Consider the following 13,466-nt stretch of genomic DNA (forward strand, 5'->3'; position numbering starts at 1 on the left):
TTTCATGGTTCATTGCTCAGTGTTAAGTTTTTGTGTTTTGGTCTGTTTTTCTTGAACTATAAGCAATAGGTCAACTATATTTGTTGTATGGAAGAATTGTTAGCTGTACATGCCTGTCTGCCATGGTTCATCAGACCTTGACCTCATTTTCATGGTTCATTAGTCAATTTTTAGTTTTCTTGGTTTATGATTCTGACTGGCTTTATGCTTATAAGATCAGGCCACTAAATTAACAGCAATAAAAAAATTCTGACCACTGATTTCCCACTTACAAAATTATATAAACAGATCTAGAGTAACCATTTTTTGTTTTGACAATCTGAACAATGTGCCATTCCAGCTGCTAAAACCTTGATATTAAAGCTATAGAATACCTTGCTTCAAATGAACTTAAAATTCAATGAAAATATAATAAACAATCTATACATGTTTATTACATTAACAATACCATTAACATAATTTATCATCACACTCAATAACAAAATAACAGTACATTTTCACTTTTTATGTTTCTTTTTTGTTCCTTTCATGGCTCCCTTTTTGGCACCTTTCACTAAATTTTTAAACTGTCCTTGCATTTTGGCCTTTTTCCTGTAAAATTTTAAAAGACATCATTAGTTTTCATACATGTATATATCATAACAAAAACATATAACAAAAAGAATTAATATGTTTTCATTTCTTCTTCTGATTAGTTCAGAAAAAAAGCAATTGTATTAAATGTTCATAAATTGAATAAAAAGTGAAAGATGTTTTTCTGTTTTTGTTGGGTTGCTGTTTCTTAAATATATTCATACACAGTCATTTAGGAATTACCATAACTATGTTAAAACTTCACAAGATTCAGACTTTGTATTTCCTTCAATGATTTCAACACATTCCATCATTCAAGTATATTTTGGTGGACTGCTCTTGTAAGGCTAATTGAGTCATTGGTTAGAAAGTGCACCAGGGAAGCAACAGTTCAATATGACAATGATAAATGAGTAAATTCAATTGTAAGCCAGTTTTTTTCTAACCTAAATGAAAACATTTTCTTAAAGGGTTTATTTAACCTGTCAACTTAGAAAAAAGTTGGAAAAGATGCAGTTTTGCCCTGATCATGAATGGCAAAAGACCACATACATCGCAAGTTGTAGCATTATCCATAACAAACTTGGTAAAACTAAGTTTGTTAAAACTATCCAAATGAAATAAAAACAAAAAAAAAATATATAAGAGTGATCATCTAATGTAAATTAAGCCCTTTACAGAAATATGACCCTATCATACAGTAATCTTTTCAATGAAGACAGTAAATAACAATCTACCTTTTATTCAAACTCTGGAACTGGAGAGGTACATAGGCATATGGATCTGGTTGTCCTTTCTTCTTTATATCACCTTTAGCTTTCTGCAATAAAACATTTATCAGAAATTTAACAAAATATTATAAAGAGATCACTTTGTGTAAGTTTGATATATTTTAAGGTGCCTGATTCAAACAGGCCTGTTCTTGCACCAGAATGGCTGATTGATTGATTTAAAACAAGAATGTGTCCATAGTACACGGAAGCCCCACTCACACTATCATTTTACATGTTCACTGGACCCTGAAATTGGGGTCAATACTTTAATTTGGCATTAAAATTAGAAAGATCATATCATAGTTAACATGTGTACTAAGTTTCAAGTTGATTGGACTTCAACTTCATCAAAAACTACCTTGACCAAAAACTTTAACCTGAGCTTCACACTATCTTTTTCTTTGTTCAGTGGACCATGAAATTGGGGTCAATACTTTAATTTGACATTAAAATTAGAAAGATCATATCATAGGGAACATGTGTACTAAGTTTCAAATTGATTGGACTTCAACTTCATCAAAAACTACCTCGACCAAAAACTTTAACCTGAAGCAGGACCAAAAAAGGACGAACGGACGAACGAACGACCGGACGAACGGAGGCAAAGACCAGAAAACATAATTCCCTTCTACTATCGTAGGTGGGGCATAAAAAGTGTTACTAATGCAGCTGTTGTGTTAATATTTACATTGTTTAATTTAATGCATCGCATCTTGTACCTTAGAAGTCAAAATGAATTTTTTAACAAAATTTCCTTTTTGTCCCCCACAAATTTGTTCAGCCTACCTTTGCTCTGTATTCTTTACCATAGTCTGATTCACCAATAGGTCTGTGTATACCTTTACCACCAGCTGAAAATATTAAAGTTACCTCCCTTTAACAATTTGCATAAAACAAATAACAGTTCAAATAAAATCAGGGTTAAATTCAATATCCTAGCATCTACATAGATTTATGACCATAATTGAATGTGTAGCTAGCCTAGCTGCAATATAGATATTGATAGCAGCTAGGCTAGCTACACATTCAGTAGACAAAAAATCTATGTAGCTCTCCGTACCTGCTTTGATATTAAACGCAACCCAGGTCACCTCTACAGACAAAACATTGTTGTTCACCTTTATATTTGTTTTGTTTTCTTAAAAAGGGTCATAATGGAGAGACTACTGTATACAAGTATATATCTATAGCTAAGTGTATTTTTCAAAGGATTTTGCCAACCTTCTATAACCTTTAGTCATTGTATCGGCTAATAACAACTTTTTAGAAATATCTAATGCTTACAGTTCGAGAACATTTTGTGACCATTTTTAAGTCCCAGTGTTTAATTCTTGGTCTGTTTGATTTTTACACAATATCAGTTTGTATACCAAATATTATAATAGATGGAAGTTTTTCAAATGTCAGTTACCAAGCAATAGGATGATCAAAGTATTTGTGTTTAAACTAATTTATAACCTCCAAATGTTGATGTGTCTCAAACTTTTTTTCTACATCTAAGAAATTAATTTCCTTATCCACTATATCCCACAACTAAAATAATTACCTTTATATTTAGGACGAGCAGATTCATCATCTGATCCCAAATCTTCTATTTTTCTCTTCTTGGATCTCTGAAATACAAGTTCTTATTTTATACTTTCAAATGAAATTTTGGGATTATATGAGATAATTCCACCTCATGTAATAATGCTGTATTTTGATTGGATGAGAGACATGGTATTTTTTACCAATTTCTATGTATTGAGATTTTATTTTCTCTGCCGGGGTATTTGTCATTAGGGAATTCCATGTGCCGGGGTATTTGCTAGCAAATACCATGGCAGATGGGGAATACCCTAGCAAATACCATGGCAGATGGGGAACACCATGTCTAAAAATAACTCAATGAATTATTTCTATTCTAATATGACAAATTCATGGTCATTTTAAATATACGGTTCCAGATGAAATATTTTGAGGATAAAAAGCATCATTTGAATAACGTAAAAATTCCGCGAACCTGTACTTTTAATGACGTCATAAATAAAATTCAACAAAAATGAATTGTCAACTGGTCACATAAAACTGGAATCCACTTGTATTACGCTTCACTCAAACTGATGAACTAAGTGTAGTAGTCAGCCGAGAATCAGCAAATTATCATAAAAAGGTCAGCTAGTGAATGTACATAAAAAATGATAAGAAATGATTATACAGTCAATACAATTTGATTGCGCAAATAGCACAGCGGCAGTGTATACAAAAATAAAACATTCAAGTAGAAGTTACATATGATACCTGATTATAATAAACTTACTGGGGTTGAACATTCGGTGGAATTAAACAATTATATCATGCTTACCGGCTCTGAGGATTTGGAGGATTTCTCCTATTGGCTCTGGAAATTTGTACCTCTCAACCGGTATTTTTGGCAAATACCCCTTGTAAGCATGATATATTTGTATAAGATCAAAACTTTTTTTCTTGGATTTTTCATTTCTGTCAAACTATGAACAATACTCAAACTAGGTGTTAAATTTATTTCCCTAAACATCAAAGTACACCTGAAATAGCCTGGAACAAATCATTTCATTTTGAGAACAGTACTTAGAATTGATTTACAAATGTTTCTGTCCTTTTATAGCTGACTGCAGTATCGGCTTTGCTCATTGTTGAAGGCCTTACAGTGACCTATAGTTATTAATTTCTGTGTCATTTGGTCTCTTGTAGAGAGTTGTCTCATTACCACAATCATACCACTTATATTACTTACCTTATTTACCTGGATCAATCCATTATATTTTGTGAAACATAAATGCTGACTTTACGAGGTGTTATAACTTACCTTATTCCCAATACCTTCAATAGCCTGAAACAAACCATTAAGTGTTATAACTTACCTTATTCCCAATACCTTCAATAGCCTGGAACAAATCCTCCAAATCCTCATCCTCAGACATCTGACTCTGACTATGACCTTTTCGTTTTTCTGAATTTTAAAGAATAAACAAGTAGGTCCGAGAACACAATTATTTCGTAGTGCATTTCTTTTAGAACATAAATGAAAATTAAAAAAATCCCACCTGCGCTTTCTCAAAGAAACTTTTACAATGTGTTGTTCTACTTTTGGGACAAATTATATCAAAATTATAGAAAACTTCATCGTCTCTAACTCAAAATATGGACAATTTTATGTTTAGGGCGTCTTGAAATCTATTGACAGCTTCCGAAGTGCTAATTTTCAACCTTTTTCAGCTGAACCAAATCACAACTTTCCTTTAAAATTCTGGACCCAAATTTTTTTACAGTGTAACTTCATCCCCCTGCTTGCAATTTGAGGCATTTAACATGGAGAAATAAATTTGGAAGGGGTATAAAAATTAATGGCAAGTAACCCACTGTCAACACTAGGGACTATATTCGTGAACAACTAAAATCAAGGGACGACAATGGTGGTCTCGGACCAGTAACTGCGAGCTACTGCTCACTGATGATACCCCGCCGCAAGTGGATAATATAAATACAGTTAACTCTCGTTGTCTCGAACTCGCTTGAGTCGAAACTTCGGGTGAGTCGAAATTTTTCCGCGGTCCCGAACTTTCCTCCATATTAATATATGTATTTCTTCTCCTGATGAGTCGAAGTTGAATGAGTCGAAACTTCGTGTGACTCGAACTAAAATTTCTGTCCCAAGTTAAACAAAAGCATTGAAATTGCCTTCTTTATCTCGAACCAAATACACACATCTCAAAACATGACCTCGGGGATTTAAATGGCTTGCACAGTTAATCTGCCAAATACACCTGTAATTAATTGTCCAAACATTGTTCATTGTATTGATTATTCACCATCTGATATTTAATTAGCGATTCATTGTTATAGATTATGAAATTTATCAAAAATGTTTTTTTATCAATTAGCCGTGATCATACACTTCTATTAACTTGTATTTTTCACGTGGTATTTTTACTGAAGAAAAAAAATGTCAACTGTCTTCAACGTTTTTCCAACTTAAAATAACACTCAGATCTCACTTAATGAGTACAAGATAAAAAGGTACAACAACCACTTAAGAAAATACCAGATATAAAAGTGTAGAACACACATACATTGTACAGAATTCCGGCATACGTGAAACAAGCTAAGGTCAAAAAGTATTACGTCGACTGAAAACTAGTTTAACCACAAAGTAATATTGTAACTGTACTACAAAATAATAAAGATACAAAAACTTTTAATTTTAATTAACATGATAAAAGACATTAAGATACTGAAACGTCGATCTTAATTCTCAATTTCAATCTCCGACCCATATCTATCATGACTTATTTTAGCCTTTCTAAGCCAAGTAAGAGTTGTTTCCCCTTGATCTATCAAACTTCCGGTAAATGTTTGAGTCGAACTACGTGTATCTCGAATTATTTCTCTGGTCCGGCTGACTTCGAGATAACGAGAGTCGACTGTAGTGTTAAAATATGCAAGTGTTCGGTACACAGGAAGTTGTCGAGTGATGAATCTGAAAGCGCATCACACGGTAAAGCTGACTTATATAAATCATGAAACCAAATTTCAGAAATCCTTGTATTGTAGTTCCTGAGAAAAATGTGACGAAAATTTTCAACTTGGCTATCATGTGTAAAATCATACAAGTGTTCGGTAAACAGGAAGTTGTCAAGTGATCAATCTGAAAACGCATCACACTGTATAGTTGACTTATTTAAATCCTGAAACCAAATTTCAGAAATCCTTGTATTGTAGTTCCTGAGAAAAATGTGACGAAAATTTTCAACTTGGCTATCATGTGTAAAATCATGCAAGTGTTCGGTAAACAGGAAGTTGTCAAGTGATCAATCTGAAAACGCATCACACAGTATAGCTGACTTAGATAAACTCTGAAATTAAATTTCAGAAATCCTTGTATTGTAGTTCCTGAGAAAAATGCGACGAAAAATATTCATGGGACGGACGGACATATGGACAGACAGAGGTAAAACAGTATACCCCCCCCCTTTTTTAAAGCGGGGGTATAAAAAAGTTTTCAAAATATGCCAGAATGTGTAATAAAAGTCTGCCTGAAGATAACTTGTTCATTATAAACTGTTACTGTACAATAAAGGAGAAAATAAAATGAAAAACTGAATATTAATGCTTACCCAGATATGCATGTCCAGATTAGAAATAATTAAAATAGTCCAAGGTGATCTTTTTAAGAGAGAATCTTTTCATGGTCATTTTTATAAGAGGTAATCTTTCAAGGTCATTTTACAACAATCTTACCTTTATAGTTTAGTTTAAACAATATTTTATTCAAATAAATTGAATTGGATTGGGCAACAGGCATAGCCTATGTAAGCCCTCTCCACAAAATCTTACCTTCATCACTGTTATCTTCTGTAATAATAAGTCTGCCGTCTGATGCTGTTTTGTATTGCCGCTCTTTTGACTTCTTGGATTTGTTTGTATCAGATTTATCCTGTGGTCTTGTTGCTACAAATGATAAATTGTTGTATATAATTGTAGGAAAAAAACATCAACAGATAATTGTCAAATTGTAAATGAAGAAATAATTATAGAAGTCCTTTACGCGAAAAAGTGTAGGTAAAATCAAATATCAAAAGTTTTCCAGAATGCTTTTCCCCTTTCAATTTTTTTGAATTTCTATGAAAGGAGTGTTATATAATAGCGATTCAAGAGTTCCCCAGATGAACCCTTGCCTGGCTAGTATTGATTTTTGTTTGGGATGGTGAATTTAGGGATCTGTGCAAAAATTGTATTTATGTACCTAAAAGTCATTAAATAGAACAAAATATCATATTTCTAATATAGTCAAGTGAAAGCAATACTCTAGTTTAACCGCCTAATTAAAAAAAGAAGATTCAGCTACATGTGTTTCTGATTGTGTGATCTTCTAAATCAATATTTATTGACGTTAACTGCTAGAGGCGTATAAATAATTTGCCAAAATTGTGAACAACACTTTTTATGTAAATATATTTGTGGTTCTTGCATGTGCCTAAAATTTCCCACTCTCATTTGCAAATATTGTAATCTGTCAATTTTACAACTTGTTCCTTCTTATAATTTCAAACGTTTAGTTCCTTAAGGTCAAGTAACAGTAAATGGGCTATGTCACAGATTTCAGAAAAATTTGGCATACAACTCTGGCTCTATGAACTTCAACTGAAAATCGAAAAAATAATGCATTTATCTCAATTATCATTTGAAATATTACTGATTGAATTCTTACAAAATGGGTGAACATTTGTATAGAAAGCACATAAAATCGGCAAAAACCCTTCTAAAATTTGTCTTGAAATCGCCAAATCTCTAATTCTACTCCATAGATTTTTCTTAAAAAACTATATGTTGTTGATACATAAATTTTCGTTATAATGATGCAAAATAAAGATAGGGTCACCGACTTCGTTTTTATGGTATGCTTCATTTAAAGTTGCGTTCTTTGTGAAAAAATCCAACAAAACGTTGAAATAATCGTAACGTTATCGCGTTGCAGGCCGTAAAACGTTGATTTTTGACGTTTTTCACTACCAACAAGGTAACAGATTGATTATTAGACAAAAAACGAAGTCGGTGACCCTATGATTATTTTATATCATTAAAACAGAAATTTTTGTGTAAACAATATATAGTTTTTTAAGAAAAATCTATGGAGTGGAATTAGAGATTTGGCGATTTTAAGACAAATTTTAGAAGGTTTTTCTCCGATTTTATGTGCTTTCTATACAAATATTCACCCACATTAAAAGAAATCAATCTGCAATTTTTCTGATAATAAAAGAGATAAATGTATTATTTTTTCGATTTTCAGTTGTAGTTCAACGAGCCAAGGTTGTATGCGAATTTTTAGCAAAATCTGCGACATAGCCCATTTACTGTTCCTTGACCTTAATAAGGTATTTTCTCCTTGACAGCCCTGCCGTTGGAAATAATGAGCTTGTCAATCACTCGTTTATATTTTACTCCCCTACAGTCCTATCAATATAAATAATGTGTTCATCAATAACTTATTTGTATTTAACTTTGAATACTACAGTTAATTAAAGTACTAACCCATGACTTTCTTTGATGCATTTGTATCCAGAAAATCAACAATGTCGTCAGCACCTTCTTGTAACCATGCCAACTTAGCTTTGATTGAATCTTTATTTTTCTTTGACTTTTGACCTCTAGATTTTTTATTGTCGTCATCTTCCATTTCTGAATCTGACTCTCGTAATAATTCCTCAACACTGTAAAATTACATTGTAAATGATTTCAAAAACTTGTAAACAGATTAAAAGTACATTTATAGCAGAGGGACATTAAATAACCTATATATTATAAATTTCCATAACCAATCCAGGACTGTTTTAAATATTGTTATTATTTACATAGTGTACAATCTGGTTGATTTATAATATTGATGTAATAAAGGATGATAGAAGATTTTGCAGACCTCATCATGCAAACCATTTTTTGTTACACATAAAAAAAGGTATAGCCCACAATTTTCATTTTTTATATGAAATGTCCTTTAACTTCCCTCGTTTGGTTTCTATCATTATAAAGCTAAGATTTTTTTTTATATCATGGTTAAAATTCACCTTAAGTATTTACTGAAAATTCAGAAATTATTGCGAAAATGCAAAAGGATTATAAAAGCAATAATTTAAACTTGTGTTTTGAAATTTTTTATATGAAAAAAAAACCAGTAATAGGAATACATAGGTATCACCATGTGACGGCATTTATCCAATCACACCATCACTAGTTCAAATGAATTGCTATAAAAGACATTAAAAAGCCAATGGCTTGAAGGTTTTTTTCCTTATACAACAGACAAACCTTTCTGGTCGTGCTCTCCTATGTTCTTCATCACTGTCCTCATCATCTTCTGTTCTCTCTTCTTTCTTTTTCTTTTTATTTCTTTCCTGTGTCTTTCTTACATTCATCAATACTTTATGAATACTAATGGGTGCCATGTTTAATATTGTCTCATACCTGTACAAATACAATAAAACTATACTTCTATTTTATTAGGTACTATTTTTCTTTTATTGAGGAATAATAGTGAATATTTGATTTTAGTTTAAACATATTTATTTAGAGTGGATTGGGAAACAAGTTTTACAACTTATATTAATCTCTTTCCACTTTGCCGGTGCGAGTGCTGCCTTGTAGCGGCATTAGCCTACTCTTTTTCGAAATCTACAAGGGTGTCTTTAACGTGCAAGAGATATGGCTCTCTCTTAACACGGGTCAGCCATTTATCGTCCCCGTCCGACGGACTATCATCTCGCAAATGGTGTCAAGGGAGAGCCGAAAATTGAGTTTCTGAAATTTCATCCCAAACGGGAATCGAACCAGGAACCTTTGTGTTAGTAGTTTGATGCACTAACCACTACACCACGGCTCTCATACTTAATCGTGATATTTTATTTCGTAGTGGTGACAAGAGTTTTGCATGTAATAATTAATAAATTTTGTACTTCATTGACCATATAAATATATGATAAACCTAAGTAAGAGAAGTCCAAAAAATTAGATATTCCTCAGATAGTAATAAACTTTCAGTATCTGTAACTACAGGTGAACTCAATAATGACAACAAGTAATTAATTACTAAAGGAATGACTGTAATATTTTTATGCCCCACCTACTATAGAAGAGGGGCATTATGTTTTCTGGTCTGTGGCTCTGTTCGTTCGTCCGTCCATCTGTGCGTCTGTCCATCCGTTCAGGTTAAAGTTTTTTGTCAAGGTAGTTTTTGATGAAGCTGAAGTCCAATCAACTTGAAACTTAATAAAATTGTTGCTTATGATATGATCTTTTTAATTTTACAGCCAAATTATACTTTTGACCCCAATTTCACGGTCCACTGAACATAGAAAATGAAAGTGGGAATTTCAGGTTAAAGTTTTTGGTCAAGGTAGTTTTTGATAAAATTGAACTCCAATCAACTTGAAACTTTGTACATATGTTCCCTATAGTATAATCTTTCTTATTTTAATGCCAAATTAGATTATTACCCAATTTCATGGTCCATGGAACATGGAAAAGGATAGTGCGAGTGGGGCATCCGTGTACTTTGGACACATTCTTGTCTTGGTGCACACTAAATGATGTGCGAGGCGGGTTATTTAACAGTATGCACCACATTTTTTATGTTATTTCGAATAGACAAAAAATTATTAGTCATATCTTATAATTTAATTCTGAATTCCATTTTAAACCGTAGAAAACCATGAAAAAACATTGATGAAGTCACAGTCACATGACTAAATTATGTCTATGGGCTCATAACAAAATCATGTCAGCCAATCAGAAGATGTGTTACATCCAAAATTAAATTATTAGCTGTTGGTGTATTATGTTTCATTGGAACAGCCCTAAAGATCTCTGTATTTGCCTTTTTTAAAATTAAGAAGTTATATTAATTTGCTTCCCAGAGTTGAAGCCTATAGAAGACAAATACAGTGCAAATTCTCAAACAAGCTGCCCATAGGATAACTAAAAACCTCCAATTTGCAGTGGAGGCTGGTTTTGTAGTAATCATGTTAATAACAAAGACCAAAAGATAGCCCCCCTTACATCTATCATATAAAGTATATAAGAACAAATCATAGCTAACTTGGATTTTTCATACAGTAGATAATCATACAACGGTTGTTTGTGGTAACAATCAGCTTGCAACATGTACATGGGAAATAAAAAGAATGCCAGAAAGATGACAAGTTTCTATCTCTTTGTTCATAAATAATAAGATTACTACAGTATATAAGTACCTACCCAAATTTTTTGATTAACTTGGCATATATCTCTTTGGCTTTAAATCTGAAATGTTGTCTGCAGTCGTCCTTCATGCTAGTAAGACTGGACATCTGTAATTCAAAAGTTTTGCATACAAAACTATATTTTCATTAAATCCAGAAAACTTCAAATGTTGTACTTTTTATGTCAAGTGGTAAACAGTTTGTGAAAATTTTATTTTAAAGGATGAAAATCAATTTTGAAGGTCAAATATTTCAATGCAGATAGGTGTAATTGAAATGTAATTTATTTACAATTTTTTTAAATCTAAAGTTTCTGCATAATATTTGAAAACATCACACAAAAACTTGATGAGAAGTAAAACATTGAGCAGGTACAAAATTAATTCAATTTGAAAAGAAAAACAATATGCATTTGTCCTATGGTGTGACTTTATTTTAATCTTTATTCTACAAAGCAAATGCAATCTATCTTCAACCATAAGATTCTAAAAGGGAAACAATCCTACTCTTTATACTTACAATCTGTTTAAGATGGGATGCTAGTTGAAAGTCCTGGTATGCTGACAGTAACACTTTGATGAAAGCTAAAGCTGACTTGACCACCTCTCTAGCTTTAGAGGTAAGAAGTAAACACACACTTTCTATTATGTTTCCTAGGAGATTGCCATCTATACTTTCTGGTAAAGAGTAAACATATTATCCAAATTAATTGAAATTTGCTACTATTTCATAACCCTTCTAATCCAAATAAACTGTTTCAGATGTAAACAACTTTTTTTTATATGAATCACATTATTTTATATGAATCAGACTTCTTATTATCCAAATATGGTATCATTTAATAATATACTATCTATTTATATATACAAAACTGAGAAGAGAGGAACATTCTTTTATTTAATTGAATAATTATATTTTGTTTCCAAACTGAAACACAACAGTCGATGGTATTTTGACTCTGTAGGGCCTTTATTTCACTGCTAATGTAGATAACTTAAATTACCAACATACTTCCTATTAATAAACATGAACTAATAATTAATAAAATATTTTAGATTTACATAGAATGTCAATGTCACTATTTATAGAAAGATTATCTAGTCTATAGTTATAAATTACCTTTGAACTCGTATACAATTCTTGTCAGTGCTAACAGCGTACAACTGACCATCTGTGGTGATCCTCCAAGACCAGCTAATATCATCTTAAAATATTTACAGATTACATCTGAAATCAAAACTTTATATATAATGACTTTATAAAGGAAATTAATTTATAACTAGATTCAGCATATTCAGTAAACTATGACTAATGTAGAAAGAAATTGTAAAAAGAATTTACTGTGGATTCATTATACATTATGGATACACATTTTCATGGATTGTGTGACTCCAGGGGAACCATAAATTTTAATGTTCAATAAATTATATTTTTTTATTAGAATGTATGCAGTCCTTATTAAAACCATGAAATCAAATATTCACAAAAATGAAAGTTTTCCTCAATCAACAACATTTTTACCACGAAAATAAATCATTCCACAATATTTTCTAAAAGATCTTATAAATCAATTCACCATTTAATAAAACATTGAGTATCTTTAATTTGTGAATATTGTAACAGTTTTGTTTTTTTAGAAGTATTGTTACAATGATACTACAGTGTAGGTGTTTACCATCTTGAGATTCATCTGAATGTTCTATTTGACTTTTACACATCTGTACTAACAAACTATAGGCGGCTGTTCTGGCTCTCTCTCCTACTTCTCTGGTGCATAATATAGCCTGTTAAAATTAAAGTTTAAATGGTGTAATAACAAAAATTAAAGTTTAAATGGTGTAATAACAAAAATTAAATTCTAAATGGTGTAATAACAGCAGTATTTTATATATCAGGGTGGTATAATTCGGTTCTGTAAATAAAAGCACAGAAATAGTTTTTAACTTTTTTTCAACAAACTGACAGTGAAATATACAGACATCTGTTGTTTTTTCTATGGTCCGGTTGTTGTCTCTTTGATACATTCCCCATTTCCATTCTCAATTTTATCTATTTCAGAATGGTTTTTTTAAATGTCATAGTTATGTAAGTATTCTATCAACAGTAATATCAAGGCCCTGTGAATTCAAACTCTCCTAGTGGAACCATGTGCTCAACTCTAATCTTAATTCACAAGAATTACCAGTTTAGTTTTTTTGGTACTTTGGCTTCCTCTTGCACACAAAAAAACACAAAAAAAAACAAAAAACTAAGCCTTCACAATATAGCCATAAGTTACTAACAACCAAGCAATCCATTAAAATAGTTTTACTTTGAGAATGTTAGACACTTTTATGTTAGCAATACCATGTCTTATCATAATGAA

The 13,466-nt window shown here is 31.6% G+C and overlaps 1 protein-coding gene across 1 annotated transcript in view; it reads right to left on the bottom strand.

Annotated features, from left to right (window-relative positions):
* Positions 1–415: 415 nt before the first annotated feature.
* LOC134715835 (RRP12-like protein) overlaps positions 416–13,466 on the bottom strand; it is a 69,377-nt gene continuing 56,326 nt past the window's right edge. The window contains exons 23-34 of the mRNA XM_063578330.1: positions 12,777–12,885; positions 12,221–12,328; positions 11,621–11,778; positions 11,118–11,209; positions 9,174–9,329; positions 8,400–8,578; positions 6,702–6,815; positions 4,229–4,317; positions 2,893–2,959; positions 2,133–2,197; positions 1,311–1,393; positions 416–591 (exon numbers count right to left, since the gene is read on the bottom strand). Of these exons, the coding sequence (XP_063434400.1) occupies positions 498–591; positions 1,311–1,393; positions 2,133–2,197; positions 2,893–2,959; positions 4,229–4,317; positions 6,702–6,815; positions 8,400–8,578; positions 9,174–9,329; positions 11,118–11,209; positions 11,621–11,778; positions 12,221–12,328; positions 12,777–12,885 (1,314 nt within the window). The 3' untranslated portion in view covers positions 416–497. The remainder of the gene's footprint in view (positions 592–1,310; positions 1,394–2,132; positions 2,198–2,892; positions 2,960–4,228; positions 4,318–6,701; positions 6,816–8,399; positions 8,579–9,173; positions 9,330–11,117; positions 11,210–11,620; positions 11,779–12,220; positions 12,329–12,776; positions 12,886–13,466) is intronic.

Source organism: Mytilus trossulus, chromosome 4, assembly GCF_036588685.1.
Source record: "Mytilus trossulus isolate FHL-02 chromosome 4, PNRI_Mtr1.1.1.hap1, whole genome shotgun sequence".
Lineage (NCBI taxonomy): Eukaryota > Metazoa > Mollusca > Bivalvia > Mytilida > Mytilidae > Mytilus > Mytilus trossulus.